Genomic DNA, 15,805 nt, shown 5'->3' on the forward strand with positions numbered 1-15,805 from the left:
CAGCTAGGTCTGGGATCATCTGTGGGCACTGCCCATGGCCTGAGAACACCAGAAGACCCCATCCCCAAGCTGCCTCACAATGAGAAGTAGGTTGGAGGTGCCTTTCCCTGACTTGGGGAAGGACCAGCTGCCCCGGGACTGTGGCTAAGGAATGTCTATCCTGAAGCATCCATCCTGAAGCCAGAAGTTCAGTGACCAGCTCCACCCCAACCTCTCCATCTCTCCACAGATGCAGTCCACCTATGTCCTACAAGGTCTCCACCTCCATATCCCCAACATCTTCCGCACCAACCCTAACATCTCTTTGCCACTGAGATCGGATAGCAGTAACTACAGGGTAAGGGAATAAGTACATGGTCAGCCTTAGCCAAGCTGGAGCTGTGAGAATCTACAGCCTGTGTGAATAGGAGGAAATGATGCTGACTGTACCCCTGCTCCCTCAGTGAGGCAGCATGCTTAGGACAAAGAAAAGCACCTGCAGGGTGGGCGGACGTGTGTAACACCAAGCCCCAGTGCACACACAGGTCACTGTTCAACACTGCCTTTTCTCTTATGTCCCTGAGACCCTTCCCATGCTGTGCTCAGGATGGGAACTCGTGTCCAGGAAGAACTTCTTTGCCTTCCTGGATATAATCCTGTCTCCTAGTCGCACAATCGAGAAGGCTGAGTTCCCTGGGTGTTGGTGTGGGGACCGGGCCACTAGCCCTGGGTTACAGGGATATTCTCCAGCCCAGAGCTCCTTCTGCTCAGCTTGCCTGCCTCTCCTCTCTCCACCCAGATCCCAGAAGCCTGGCTCCTGCTGGCCAATGTTGCAGTGATACTGATTCTGGTCCCTGTCAAGGACCACTTGATTGATCCTCTGCTGCTGCGGTGTAAGCTGCTGCCCTCGGCTCTGCAGAAGATGGCGCTGGGCATGTTCTTTGGGTTCACTTCCATCATCGTGGCAGGTGTGTGATGCCTCGTGTTCACTCAGACCTTGAGAGGTCCTGCCCTCAAGACACACGGTAGAAGAGTGAAAGTCACTGCATGGTGCACAGCGGTAGCCCTCAGCACTCAGAAGGATCAGGATTTCAAGGCCAACCTGGGCTACATGAGACTGTCTGAAAACAAAGGGAAAAAGTAAAGCTAAATGAACCCTGCCTTGTTGACCATGTGCAACCCAAACTCGACCCTTTCACGGCTGTGCATTTTGGCCTATGCCATCCTCAGGCAGTTTATCCCCAGGGAGTTTACTGTGTCTTGGGTAAGGGGATGGCATCTCCACAGGGTTAGGTGACTTGACTAGGGCTGCACAACAAGCCAATGGAAGGGCCAGGATTGGAATGCAAGTCCAATCTGATTGTGATTCACTCACCAGGGCAAAGGTGTCTCCCAAGCACTGAGGGGAAGAAGATGATAAAAATCCAGGCTGGAAACACTGCCATGACAGATACCTAACCTTGCCCTAGAGAAGTCATGTGATCTTATGGAACGTAGGCCAGCTTGAAAACCAGATATACTGGGACTAACTCAGCCCTAACTCATTATCACCTGTGTGAGTCTGGGCCGATTGCTCAACCTAAGTTTCACTTTCTTCACTTGCAAAGAATGTCTTAACAGATTGAATTAAGGAGAACTCCTATGAAATACAAGACCTAGCTGAGCTTCCAAGGTGGCGGGCTTGGGTGTTGGAACTCAAGCTCTAAGCTGCCTGGGGTGGTCTGACTGTTCTCTTGCTCTCCACCCCCACAACCCCTTAGGAGTCCTGGAAAAAGAGCGCTTGCAGTACATTGCTGCCAACCAGACAGTGCCTCAGCTGATTGGGAAGGACTTATACTATGCGGCACCACTGTCCATCTGGTGGCAAATCCCCCAATACCTGCTCATCGGGATCAGTGAGATTTTTGCCAGCATCCCAGGTACACTGGGTTCTTACACTGGTTCTGGGCTCTTCTTGGGTGTACCTCCAGACCAGGAGGGAACCCTGGGCACAGCACTGTGGCTTTTGTGTGGAAGGGAGCAGTGATTTTGAATGAGGTCTGCGTCTGTTCCATGAGGTTTGAGGGACTTTTTAGCCCTGGGTTCAGGCTTGAGCCAGCGCTACAACAGAGCCTGTGGAGTTGGAGGTTAGAAGGCCCTGTCCACATATCCCCATGTCTGTGTGAGGACGGTCTGCCTTTTGCCTTTGCCTCTTTCCTCAATAATCCCCTGGCTTGGGGGTTCCTCCCTTCTGGAACTCAGGTGTGTGTGTGTGTGTGTGTGTGTGTGTGTGTGTGTGTGTGTGTGTGTGTGTGTGTGTACGCACTCCCAATCCTGTTCCAGCAGGACTGTAAGCAGTGGGTAGCCTCTTCCATTCCATCATGATGATAAAACTCAAGTTGCAAGCAAAAAAGCACTGGTGCTGGCCTGGGAATTGTAGAGTGGCTGGGCTGTGGGTAATGCAGGGAGGAACAGACGGGCTTCTGGGAAAGCTGATGTCAGCAAGTGTGGCCAGGACCTTAACCCAGTGATAACTGAATGGGCCAGGAGCATGTGAGGTGAGGGGGATGGCACTGGAGAGGAGAGTGTGGGTTGCAGAGTCACAGTGGGTCTAATGGCTGAACCTGGGTGGTGACGCTTCCCCTGAGACCATCTTTCCTTCCTCCCATCAGTCTGACAGGAATGGAAGCCTCTAAGAAGTTTCAGAGACCCATCCAGCCATGTGTGGAGGATGAGGTCAGGGCCCAGGAGAGATGGGATAGAAAGGGAGGCCTCCACTTGGAAAGTGTTTTAGAGCCTGAATGGAAATGGTTTGGTGATGGTGTGGACGGAAGGTGGGCGCAGAAGGTGGGGGAGAAGCTGAAGAAGCTGCTGTCTCAGCTGTCATCCATCCCCATCACTGGGGGACCCAGGAGGAAGGGAAATAACTAGTCAGAGCTCTGGGTAGTGCTGATGGTATCCAGGGGGAGTGCTTTGTCGGGTATGGATGAGCAGAGCAGATAGCGTGCATCATGTTACAGGTATGCGGGTGCTGCCAGCCACGAGGCCACAGCCATCCAAGGGAGAGAATACAGGCTTGGAGGAGTGGGATTCCCCACACTTGGACCCATCTCTGCTCACCCTGAAGCTCCAGTCACTTCCCTCTCTGTCCCACAGGTCTGGAGTTCGCTTACTCGGAAGCCCCACGCTCCATGCAGGGCGCAATCATGGGCATCTTCTTCTGCCTTTCGGGGGTAGGTTCACTGCTAGGCTCTGGCTTGGTGGCCCTACTGTCCCTTCCTGGAGGCTGGATGTACTGCCCCAAGGACTTCGGTGAGTGAGAGGGGACCGTCCCCAGAGAAGACAGGGTTGGGGGAAGACTTAGGGATGGGAAGAACAGCCATGCTTTAGACTCAGTGGCCCTCAGGGGTGCCTTCTTGCCTCTGGAACTCAGCCATTACTGCTTGAGTGGTCACTTTTTTTTGGCCTGATGTTTGCTTCCAGCCTTCAAATAGAGGAGGGGGGATACACACCAAGAAACACTTGGGGAGTTAAGATACTAGAGGGCTCTCTTCCCAGCACTCTTAGACCACACCAGTTGGAGTGTCACTTTAGCTACTAACCCATCCTTCCTGTCCCTAGGGAACATCAACAACTGTCGTATGGACCTTTACTTCTTCCTGCTAGCCGGCATTCAGGCTGTCACAGCTGTCCTGTTTCTCTGGATTGCTGGTCGTTATGAGAGGACTCGTCAGGACCCAGACTCCCAGAACTCAACCAGCAGAGTCAGGGGCTGAAATGGTCTCCACCCACCCTGATAGAGAGTGTCACAGCAGTACCAGCCATGCCCATTCTTTTATCATTTATTCTGTACCCAACATTAGAATGAAGTGGTTCCCATAAATAAGGGGCATGCGCCCTCCCTCTTGACCATAGTCCATGACAAGGGGTGGGGGTGAAAGGGCCTGGGATGGGGACTCAGATCAACAAGCACCAGAGGATGAGCATGAGGGTCAGGCAAGAAGTATAGCCAGATATCCCATTGGTCCCCAAGCCTGAGCTGCTGGGCAAAGCTGCACCTGGCAGGCCTGGGGTATCAGGAGCTGCCCCGGATCCTCTCCATGTAGTTCCGAAGCTCCTCTGGGTCCTTCAGCCCCATGTCCTCGCACACCCAGCGGATGTCCTCCTCACCTGCTACCAGGATGGACTGTACAGCCGGGGCCCCTACAGGCTCCTCAGGCACCTCCTGGGCTGGGGGTGCTGGTGCAAATGTCACAAATTCGACTCGCTTCCGACGTCCCCCAGCTTCTTTGCGGGCCAGGGTGCTCGAGGAGCCAGCAGGGCTCTCTGAAGCACTGGGAGCCACGGTTGAAGTATCCCCTCCTGCCCCACTTTCACAGGGGCAGCCCCCCTCCCCCTTGGGTGGGCTCGAGGAAGAGCATCGGTCCAGCTGCCGACTCAGTTCCTCCTGATTGGTGCCCAGCCAGACCCAGTTATGTGGCTGAGGGGAGGCAGGGTCTGTAGCGCTGTCGGGAGGCTCTTTGCGCTGGTAGCGCAACACAAAGACCACACCATTGACCAGGAAGATGAGGAAGGCCAAACAGAAGATGCCCAGCAGAGCATACATTCCCAGCTCTAGGTCGGTGACACGCTGAGGGGCAGGCACCATCTCTTCCTCATCTTCCTCCTCTTCTTTGGCCTCATTCTCTTCCTTCCCAGCTTCCTCCTCTGCCCGCTCAAACTTGCCCCTAATGCCCGGACCCACATGGCTCCCCATATCACCTGCTACCTGCCGCTTTCCTTCCACAGAGGCTTCTGTGAATGGTGGGGTCCGGGCAGGGCTGGATGGGAGTGCAGGAGCTGGTGTGGGCAAAGGGGGCAGCCCCAGCCAGGCTGTGCCTGAGGCTAGGGGAACACGATGGCGGCCCCGGCGGCAGGGTTCCGGTGGGTGCAGAGCCACGTGTAGGGGCAGCCCTTCGGCACCCACGCCACTCACCACCACACCAAGTTGGGCTCTCTGCTCTTCAGCTGGCACAACAGCACTGGGTTCCTCAGCTGAGACCGACAGTCCCAGGTCATTGCGGTCGTAGAGCTCGGCTGGAGCCAAAGTGTGGTCAGAAAAGGACAGCCACAGGGAGAGGGCCACCTCCTGCAGGGCACACGGACACAAGCAGAGACACGCGAGGGCACGCACGCATGCACACAGAGACCACTCCCACAGTGACAGGCCACACGGAAGAAAGAGCACGGAGGAAACAGAGACACAGGCAAATGGACAAAACACAGGGAGAGAGGGGACGCGTGTCAATCACCTGTCTGCCACTCAGCCCAGGAGTCTGAGTCCTCAGGAGAACCTAATGAACCTCCCAATGCCATACTCCAGCCAGCCACTGCTTGATCACTTCCAGCCAGAGAGCTCACTACCTCACAGGGAAGTAGTCCTTATTTGGAAAACCCTAGAGCAAGTGGTCCAAGTACCAGGACTTCCTCCCATCCTCCTCCTCCATCACCCCCCATCTATAGCAGTTGCCCATGCTCTCTCACCCCCAGCCATCACCTGCTTTGGGGCTGGAAGAGCTGACTGGGCCCAGCAAGTCGCTGTGACCTCTCCAGGGTGGGACACGCCCCGGCTCAGGGACAGTGAGATGCCCATCACCGGTTGCACTCGCAGATCCAGCACCGAGACCTTGTCATCTGTCACAGCCAGTGCCTGCTCCCCCAGGATGGAGTCAGATAGCGGGGATCGAACCTAAGAGTGGGAAGCAACTGAAAGTGGGGTGTCTCCCACACACGGTCTCCCTGAAGTACCGTTTTGGCATCATTATCTCCACACTCTAACACACTTAAAGACTCCAATCCACACCCGAGGAATGTCCTTTGTCCAGAGGCCTGGTCCCTTCACACGTATACCCCAGCCCTTCACACCTACAGCATGCCTCCCAGACTGCCCACCTATTCTCCCCAGCCACGGTAAGCCCCTTCTGCAGCCTTCACACCTAACCATGAACAGTCTGGGGACACCAGTACCCTGGGAGAAGGGGACAGAGTCTTGCTCTTTAGTGTCCCTTGTGGCAGCTCACCTCGATAGAGGTGACTCCAGGCTCTCGTCCCACTAGGATGCGGCCACCTTCCAAGGTGGCTATGCGAGGATCCTGCACGTGGGCATGGGCTGCCACGAGGTGACTCACATCCAGCAACCAGTCAGGACCGAGTAGGTGGGTGAGGCGGCGGCCACCGTCCAGCGGGTGAGCCGCAAAGGGCACTAAGAAGCGTACACCAGCTCTCTGGTACTGCAGGCGGCAGCCGCGGGAGCGCCGCTCCACTTCCTCAGCAGCAGCCTCCGGCTCTAACTGCCTGCGGGGAGGGGCGTCAGTGAGGGCCCGCCCACTGGATACCACGCCTTCCCTAAACTCCCAACTCAATAAAGCTCAGCCCAGCCACCCATGTAAAGGTTCTAGATGAAGCTTAATGCCCTTGCTCCAGCCTCGTCTTGCACAAATGAGGAAACAACAATAGTAGCAAGACTGATGTATGCCTCCTCTTCTTCAAACTCTGTCCTGAATGCCCTCCTTTCTGGATCTTTCTGTTCAGGTCAGTGACGCCCGGCTCCCAGTCCGGACTGATGAAATGTGCCTGTCTATTCGGTTGGCTGCCGCTGTTTCTGTGTACCTCTGGAGTGGGGAGGTAACAAGGCAATGGGGCGACAACTCAGTTCCTACAGGGCCTAAGAGCTACATTCCTCACAGTACCCCTCATCCTTGCTCTCTGGTTCCTGTGAGCCTCCCCACTACCCAGTGTAATTGATTTTTATGGAGCTTGGGGCCATTCAAGGTTCTGAATAGTGAACGTTCTCAAAAAAAAATCAGGCAAAAAGAATTTGAATGTGTTACAGCAGACTTGGAAGCAGCCGGAGAGGCAATATGGAGGTTGACAGTTTACACTACAGTGGTCAAAGGGAGGGTGATAGCTAAGATTGTCAACTTGACAAAAATCTAGAATCCTCTAGGAGACAAATCTCTGGGCATGACAGCAAGGTAGCTTTTGAATCAGGGTGACCGAGGTGGGAAGATGCACCCTAACTATAGGCAGTGCCATTTCATCAGCTGGGGTCCCATTACTGAATAAAAAGTTCAAATAAGGAAGAGCACCAGTGTTCATCTATCTCCCTGCTTTCTGACTTCAGATGCAATGTGGCCTGTCCAGCTATCCAAACTCTTGTCACTATGACTGGCCACCATAATGAGCTGTACTTTGAACTGTGAGCCAAAAATAAGCCCGTGTTTCTTATGTTTCTTTCATCAAATGTTTTGTCGTGGCAACATGGAAAGTCATTAATACAGGCTAGACGGGCAGAAGGCATTGCAAGTCCCCAGCCTAGGTCCACGAAGTGTCTGCTGTATACCTTTAGTCCCAGAAGGAATTCACTAAGTCCTATTGGCTTTTATTGTAGGTCTGCACTCACCCTTCTGCTGGGCCTGGGACCCGCCAGCCTCGGATTTGTTCAAGAGTGGTGTCAGTCAGCTCAATGCGCAAGGGTAGGAGTGGGGCCCATACAGTCAGCTTCAGTGAGGCCCGGAGGCGGCGCCACCAGAAGTCCACCCGCACCCCCTTGGCTCCCCGACTCTCCTGACCAGCCACGAACACAGCATCACAGGCCTCAGATACCTAGGGAAAGGCAGAGATGGGCAAAGACACAAATGACAGGCACTGATACACCATCACCTTCTCCAGCCTTAAACGGGGCTACAGCTCAAATTCAGTTCTGATATCACAAACGTGTTTTGTGGTGGGCTGGATGGTGGGATCCACTGCTGTTAGCTTAAAATATTTTGCTGTACTACCAAAATCCACTCCAGGGACATTGGGCCATACTTTAGGCTCTCCAAGGGATGAGCTGGGCCATTTGCATGCAACACACACAGCCTAGCAGGGTCCTCCTAGCAGGGTCTGGGTTGAACTTACAACTTAAGCTCCTCGGTTCCAGTCTCAGACACTGGTGTTGGAGGCACCTAACAGCCAGCTACAGCTAAGTGAGTGAAGGCAGAGGGGCTAGACAGGCCCACCTATCCACCCAGGAGCCCCCAATGTGCTGTCACTGCTGTCTGAAATCTGGGTCAATGCTTCCTCACTAGGACCTCAAGACAGAGAAAGCTGTCTACTCTCTTAACCACCCCTCATCATCACAACAGTGATTGTTATGATTAATTCATCAGATTATAACAGCAGAAACTGCTGATACTTCACTTCTCGCTATCGCTGGATACTGTCTTAGGTACTTTTAATTCTTACAGCAACCTAATAATATGTTAGAGTTGAGGGACTGGAGGCTCAGAGCGGTCAAGACACTTGCACATGACCACACAGCTAGTAACAAAGATGGGTTGTGATGATTAACACTGTCATCTTGACAAGACCTAGAACTCCCTAGGAGACAAATCTGGAGACATGTCTGTGAGGGAACTCCTAGATGGAGCTCACTGAGGTGGGAGTGCACCAGGGTTCATCTCTCTGCCTTCTGACGACAGTGCAATGTGAGCCCCAGCTCCTACACTCTCCCTTCCCTGCAGTAATGGACGGTACCCTTGAACTACGAGCCGGAAGACGCCCTTCTTTCCTGAGCTGCTTTTGTCAGACATTTTGACATTTTCTCAGCAGTGAGAAAAGTAACTAACACAGGTCTCCCCCAACCCTCCCGGACTCCAAAGCACATGCAGTCTTCCAGCTTAGCTCCCGGGCCAAGGCCAGGATGGACAACTGGACAATAAATGTGAAAATAAGCTCAAGTCTGGGCAGTGGTGGCGCAGGCCTTTAATCCCAGCACTTGGGAGGCAGAAGAAGGAGGATCTCTCTGATTCAAGGCCAGCTTGGTCTACAGAGTGGGTTCCAGGACAGCCAGGGCTACACAGAGAAAATCTGTAGTGAAAAAACAAGAAATTAAAGATTAAAAGGAGCTTAAGGGGGCTGGGGATTTAGCTCAGTGGTAGAGCGCTTACCTAGGAAGTGCAAGGCCCTGGGTTCGGTCCCCAGCTCCGAAAAAAAAGAACCAAAAAAAAAAAAAAAAAGAGCTTAAGGCTGGGTTTTCAGGGTTCCTTCTTTACAGAGATGATGATTGGGGGAAGAAAAAAAAAAGTTGCCATCATGTCCCTGCTCATGATGTTTGTGTTTGAGAAGCTGTTCTCTTGGAGATGGACACTGCAGGAAGGAACAAAGCTATATTTTGTTTGGCTGTGCAGACGCACAGAGACAAGTACAGCGGCTCACCTGCAGGACCTGGGTATTGGCTGATTCACAGCCAATGTGCTCTGTCACCTCCTCCAGGGCTCCCCCACTGTCCACAGTGACAAGACGCACAGGGATACGCTGTGGCACTCCAGTCAAGGGAGCCGTGTTCACCAGCTCCTCAGCCTGAGGGTGTAAGGGGCATTTAGTTCCAGGGCTCTCACCTCTTGGGGTTTCTGGGACCAGGCATCCAGTGGGGCTGAGCACAAAGGGTAGGCTCTTACCTTGGCCAGAGGGATGAGGGCTCTGATGTCCCGCTCAGACACCAGGATCTCCCACACCATTTTGTCCTTCTCTGCTTCAGGGGCCTGACCTGGGTACTCCAGCTGCCACGTGACAGGTCGAGTGACTGCCACACCCCCACCGGTGCTATTCTCCACCGCAAAGTCTACCCACAGGAACTCGGACAGCTCCAGGGGACTACTGGCAGAAGAGAGATGAGCTGAGTGTTTGCCAGCTGCCAGGTACCGCCTGGGTTCAGAAGTAGACTCTACAAGTGTTCCCATTTGACTGACAAGAAGGCCAAGGCATAGCGGGCGATGTAAGTCCCCCAAAATCACAGTGAAAAGTGACAGAGCCTAAGCCTGCATCCTGGCTACAAGCCCAACTTGGCCTGCAGGCCCCTCTTAAGATCCACATAACCACTAATCTAGGTCTCCAAATGATTTGGGGTGGGACCCCATCAGATCCCCAACCATGTTCCCCAACACTCTAGGGCTAGAATTCTCAAGGCACCTGGAATCCGGCCCTGCAGGCCCAGTGCGGTGACAGGTGATCAGACTGGTGTGGTGCTTTGAGCCCTTGAAGCGGTCCAGCTTAGCGGTCCAGAAGGTGGGCTGGGCTGGGCGGGCAGCTGTCACCTGTAGCCCTTTCTTCACCTTGATCCTGCAAGAGGGTATGGGCTGTTGGTCAATATGGAGGCTGAGCTACCAATTGCTTTGGGAAGGCAGATGAAGAGCTAGAGATGTCCCCCCCGTCCCCTCTGGCCTTCCCAGTTCCAATGGGAATTTCCTTCTATTCTTCCTAAAAGGCCCCCAACTCAAGACAGGTCATATCATGCTCCTTCCTCTACCCACCCCCAAAGCCCTTTAACTCTCTACTGCCCACAAGCTGAAGCCCAGGCCTGGTGTTCCAGAGCCTCCAGGCCCTGGCTCAGCCTCAGCAGGGGCAGTGACATCTCTTCATACATTCTGGATTTGGGCCACACCAAGAGTCATCCCATCCTAGCCCAGCTCATATGCATGTCCCCAGGCCTTTGCCCAGGCTACACCCATAGCCTAGTCTACCTTTCTTCCTAAATACTATTTCTTGGAAGTGGTAGATAATTTTCCCTTTACTCTGGCCCAAGTCCTCAAGGTTCGTCATAGCTTCAGCTGAGCGTCCCCACCCCCACAAAGTCTAATCTAGTTCATGCTTTCTCCTCCAGTCCTTGGTACAGATGGGGGCGGGGCCTTGCACACTTCTGTGCAACAACACCAGTGTGGAGACTCAGGACTTGTACTGTAAGATCTGTGGATTCAGTGGGTGGAGGAGACTGAGTAGGTATGAGAGGTAAATAGGAAGAATGTGGAGTGGAACTCCCACAGACCTACAGATGTAGAGAAGTTACATTATACATCCTTGCCAGCTTCACTGGGTAGGAGAGAGGATACTTTGGAGTAACTTCCTGTAGAAAAGGATTACAGCATGGAGTCTTTGATGGCAAAGAATGGGTTTTGTCCAAAGGCCCCCCTCAGGTAGAGCAGCAAGTAGAAGAAACTTATGGATACTCAAGCCCAGACAGATAGCCATCTTATCATCTTTGAGCATAACCCAGCACTGGACACTACACTTCTCAGGCTCTAAGCCTCTCCTGCTTCCTCTACCCCAGGACATGAAATCCCACAGAGGCTTTCTACTTCTGGATTGTGCCCAACACAGTATCTCGCAAATTCTCTGCTTGGGACTTTTATGCAGAACTCACGGTTGGTGGAGACCCAGAGCTCCAGTGAGACCACAGGAAAACTAGAAACCTGCTATCTTCCTACTTAAGCCCCTATTACCTCTTCCACCCATAAGGGCCTAGTACTCACCGCAGAGTAAGAAGGCTGGCTGTGAAATTGTGTCGAAGCAGAAGGGTGGCAGTGAAGAGCTGGCCAGGCCTCACTGGCACATCGGGTGCACGTAAAGTGACTACTTCATCCAGCGGGACCTCCTGGTACTGTGGGGGGTCTTCAGGGTGCAGCTCCACACTACCCACTGGAAGAGCCTGCTCCTTGGGTTCCTCCTCCGTGCCAGGGCCACAGCCCCCAGGGCCCTCACCTGCAGGCTCCAGAGTGTAGGCCAGTTCTGCCCTTGTGGTGGCACTTTGGGAGAACCATTGAGAGGGGAACTCCAGTTCCACTACACAGGCACCCAGAGATGGCTGCAAACACAATGAAAGCAAAGGCTATGGTTGGCCCTGTGAAGGGTGGGAAGGAGTCTTGCTCCCATTGATGGAAAAACCTATGAAAGGCAGAACTAGGGATGTCTAGGATGTCTCCTGGGTGCCTCCATAAACTAGGGACCCCTCACCAGGTCTAGGTGTCAGACTACTCTGTAGGTCACTCTTCTTGAACAGACTCAGAGCAAAATGGGGTGATCTTTACCACATCCCAGGACTTGTCTAGAACTCGGAATATCAAGAGCAAGAAACAGTTCTCTCCAGTGGGTGTTTGGGTCCAACTGCACAGTAGTGTAAACAGAACCCACAAAAGTTCCATCACTACTCACAAAGATTAATGGCTCTGTTCCAGTGACTCTAACCTCTGTCTCATTTCTTTCTTCTCCAGCTCCCTAGAGGTGGGAACTGGGGCCTCAGAGACATGAGTCCAAAGCCATGGGCCATGGGCTGAAATCCTCAGGAGACCTTCTCTGAGGGCTATCAGGAAGCAAAAGAGTCAGGTGGCAATGGCCCTAGACTCTCAAGACTGTAGTAGAGTCCTTTCCCTTCCACCCTGGCACCGCACCTGCGTGGTGCAGTGTGCTCACCTGGAAGCGGCAGGCTTGGTGAGCAGTGCCTGCAGGGTGTGTGGCATGTAGTCGGGCACAGGGCAAGCTGCCAGGTCCTGGTGGCCAATCCTGCCCTTTGAGGTGGAAGAGGACACGGGCATAGGGCTCTGCTGGAGTCACCGCTGCTTCCACGGAAACAGCCCGCACATCCCAAGGGACAGGTCGCCGGTGGGGCTCAGTGACCCTAGGAGGGACCACCTGGGAAAGAACAAGCACGCTCAACTGCAGAGCCGGGTGGAGAGGCAGATGACACCATAGTCAGGTCTGGGAAAAGGGGATTTCAGGCTTCTAATCTCAGTGAGCAGGAGATTAGAGGCCTCAGTCTTCCTATGCAGAGAACGGGAAAAGCTATGTATATCTGCATCACCCTAATGTGCCCAATCCCTTGTTGGTGCTTAGATAGGAGAATGAGAAGACACCCCCGCCCCTGCCCCTGCCATGAGACTCATTGGCCTGGGAGTCCCTGGGCCCTATTCTTACCTGCTGAGTGGCAAAAGGTGGGTAGGAGGCCCGGAGAAGTGGCTGTGCCCTGGGCCAGGGCTGCATGAGCAGGAAGGTCTCAGAGCGGGAGCCCAGAGAAGAGTTGGCAGGTGGGTAGTGGCCCACCTGCTGCACCCGAAAATGTTCAGGGGCATCCAGGAGTTCCAGGGCCACTGGCAGGTAGATGGGGTCCAGGGTATCTTGGTTACTGCCAACTGGAGAGGAACAAGGGTAGACATGGGATGGCTACAGAACTCACAGAGGTTGAACTGGGCTTCATTCTCATGGTGGGGATGGAGAGGAGAGGGTAAAATGGACTACAAATGTACCATCTTCCAGATGTAGGGGAGTCATCCCATTTCACGGATGAGGTGACTGAGGAACTGAGAGCCTCACAAAAGTAGACAGAATTTGAGAGTCATGGATCAGACTTCCCAGTTATTCCTTCTTTATGACTTACACAGAACTTATCTCTCTCTCTCCAGCAGAGCCTTTTCAACATCTCCTCCACCTATCCCTACAACCTATCTGCCTCAGATAGGGCATTTGGAGGGCAGAACTCCTCCTGCACTGGGAACTACTCAGTAAAAGATGGTTCCCAGTCGAGCTCTGTAGAAATGGAGACCCTTTTTGCTGTGTCTGTGTCCTTTGGTGGACATGGCTGGTCACCCCCTCCAAGTCTAATTACTGTCATGGTACACCTACACCAAATTTCCAAACTTGATCCCTTCTGGGGATCAAGCCCTAGTCCTAGCTGGGGTTCAGGGTTCAGGAATGAAGAGGGTTCTGGCACTCACAAACCATCAGGAGCTAGAATATTTGTTCATAAAAAGCACAAAGGTCCACTACAGCTATATTGATTTGTACTATAATCCCCAAAGAGTAACAATTCTTCAAGCTCTTAATCCCACACTGACTCAATTTTACATGTATTAACTCTTTCCGGTCTCACACAGTTCTGTGGATTAACTTCTATTACCACAAACTCCACTTAACGGATTTAGAAAATGATGTATGAGGGTTCTCCACCTCGCAGTGGACCTGAGAGGCCAGTAAGGAATTCACCGACTTGCTTCCCAGCCTTTCCATTCAATGCAACACCAGCACGCCACGTGGGCTCCACACTGTATGTACCCTACCCTCCTTCAGGGTCAAGAGCACATTCTGTCTCCTCAGGGAAGCCTTCTGTGGTCATTCAGCCCCTTGCTAGAGACCCTGTTCCAGCTCTCCTTGCCGCTACTGCTTTTTGAAGATGGGGAACTATCCTCCCATTTCTCCTGAGTACCTGGAACCGCAAGTACAGTCGATGTGCCTGGCTCTGCTGCCTCTCCTGAATTATGTCAACTCCAGGCTCTGTCTCACTCATTCTGGAATTCCCTCCACTCTCCCTGAAGAGGTTTGGGAGCTGGGGGCAGAGATCTGACTTTATGTCCTAGCTCTACTCCATGAAAGATGGGCCAGTCACTAGCATCTTGGAGCCCGGGTTTCCTCACTGGAACAGGGGTGGGAGTATTTCATAACCCGGTGGGCAGGGGAGGGCTTTGTAAGTTTGGTAGATCATACGTTGAAGTGAGATTGGAATGACAAAGCTCTCCTTCCCTCACTGTGGAGGGGTTATTAGGAGTCCCACTGGTTCTGCAGGGTGTGGAGCAGGGACCTGAAAGAAGTTCCAGAACCAGCTCTCTCAGCTCCACAGCTGAGCTGGGACGGTGGGGCTTTTCTCTGGAGCACCCCCACACCCCTGCACGCCAGTATCCCTAAAGGTAACAAGTGAGTGACTGTTGGCCCTTAGGGTGGTTCCAGTCCACCTTCTAATTCAATGCTTCCATAATTACAAGATGCTCAGTAGCCTGACTCCCACGGATTCCCATGGTCTCCCATCACTGGGAGTCCAGCCCTCAATGGGGGCAGAAGGGTAGAGACTACTTCACCATTTCCCAATTCCCATAGTATCTTTCACCTTCCAATCCAAGCTCATGTCAGGTACGCGGTAGCTGCTGCCCCTTACCCAGTGATGGGTACATCCACGAGGGCTCATAAAGGCAAGGCTGGGACTCTCCTAGAAGACTCCAAGGTTGGAGATCTCCTTGGAACAGGTAGAGAGAAGCGTATCTCTCGGGTCCCAGGCAAACAGGTTGTTTTGCATTCCTGTGACTAACTGGCAGGCTTCTGGGAAACAGCAGGTTAGGAAGTGGTAGTGCACGGGGAAGCAGGGCAGGAGGGTTAGATGTCGGAGCTGGAGATGGGGCTGGCTCGCAGAGGAGTTGGGACCGGGCTTGTGAGGATGGGAGGAAGAGAAGACCTTAGGCTCAGGTAGGAGCATCCAGGTAGTGCATAGGGAAGAAGGCAAAAGGGCTGTTGGCTGGGAGCCGGTTTCCCAAGGTTAGACCTCTCCAGGGCATTGCTCTAGGTTTAGTTCCAGAGCCCAGAGGCTTGAGGGCATTACTGGCGCAAGGCCTCGGCCGGGCAGGGCCAGGTCGCCCCTCCCCTTCCCTCCCTTCCCTCTGACCTCTCACGACTTCCAGGGCGAGAGCCACCAGGAGGCAGAGCCAGGCACCGTAGGGCCCCCGAGGGGCCGCTGCCGCACGTTCCGTCATCGAGGCGCACTCCTTCCCACCAAAGGCAGGTAACCGGCGCGCGGCTCAGGTGGCTGCGATCTGGCCCCACATCTCCCGCGCCCGCCGCTCCGGCCAGCCTGTTTCCTGCGCCGCCGGCTCGCGGCTGCAGTTCCCAGACAATGGAGCGGGAGCAGTGGGGTGGGAGGGAACGCAGGCACATGGGCTGTCCCCCTTCGCCCCGCCGGGTCCTAGTGCCCTGCGGATCCCCAAACCCAGAGCGCCCCCCGTGCCTAGGGTCGGAAGAAGGCAGCATCCCTGGAGACTAAGCAAATTGATGCCCTCTGCCCGGGAGGCACATGGTGAGTTCTGGGATTCCACTTGGAAGCTGATGATCAAGGAAGAAAACAAACAAAAACGTTTCCTCTGCTTCATGCCCTCCCTACAAGCATCTCGGCTGTGAAGGCATCTAGAATTCAGGAACATAGAGAACAGAGCTGCTGGGACAGAAAAGGAGAGGCCGA

The 15,805-nt window shown here is 53.8% G+C and overlaps 2 protein-coding genes across 5 annotated transcripts in view; one reads left to right on the plus strand and one right to left on the minus strand.

Moving 5' to 3' along the window:
• The window catches only part of Slc15a3 (solute carrier family 15 member 3), a 25,211-nt gene extending 21,344 nt beyond the window's left edge, over window positions 1–3,867 (plus strand). For all 3 annotated transcript variants that reach the window (XM_063280966.1, XM_063280969.1, NM_139341.1), the window contains 5 exon segments: window positions 230–337; window positions 779–947; window positions 1,740–1,898; window positions 3,115–3,270; window positions 3,580–3,867. In XM_063280966.1, coding sequence (XP_063137036.1) covers window positions 230–337; window positions 779–947; window positions 1,740–1,898; window positions 3,115–3,270; window positions 3,580–3,734 — 747 coding nt within the window. In that variant the 3' untranslated portion in view covers window positions 3,735–3,867.
• Tmem132a (transmembrane protein 132A) lies at window positions 3,783–15,465 on the minus strand. Of its 2 annotated transcripts, none has more exons than NM_178021.2 (11): window positions 15,236–15,465; window positions 12,727–12,941; window positions 12,226–12,444; window positions 11,289–11,620; window positions 9,952–10,101; window positions 9,441–9,636; window positions 9,199–9,342; window positions 7,400–7,602; window positions 6,018–6,291; window positions 5,495–5,686; window positions 3,783–5,086 (listed from the first exon to the last, which is right to left on the minus strand). In NM_178021.2, exons 1-11 carry the CDS (start codon window positions 15,321–15,323, stop codon window positions 4,034–4,036), a joined length of 3,066 nt encoding a protein of 1,021 aa, NP_821140.2. In that variant the 5' UTR covers window positions 15,324–15,465; the 3' UTR covers window positions 3,783–4,033. The 2 variants fall into 2 exon arrangements, with proteins under 2 accessions (NP_821140.2, NP_001402879.1); NM_001415950.1 differs by having other exon boundaries at window positions 9,441–9,639.
• Window positions 15,466–15,805: the final 340 nt, after the last annotated feature.

This window comes from Rattus norvegicus, chromosome 1, assembly GCF_036323735.1.
Source record: "Rattus norvegicus strain BN/NHsdMcwi chromosome 1, GRCr8, whole genome shotgun sequence".
NCBI classification, from domain to species: Eukaryota; Metazoa; Chordata; class Mammalia; order Rodentia; family Muridae; genus Rattus; species Rattus norvegicus.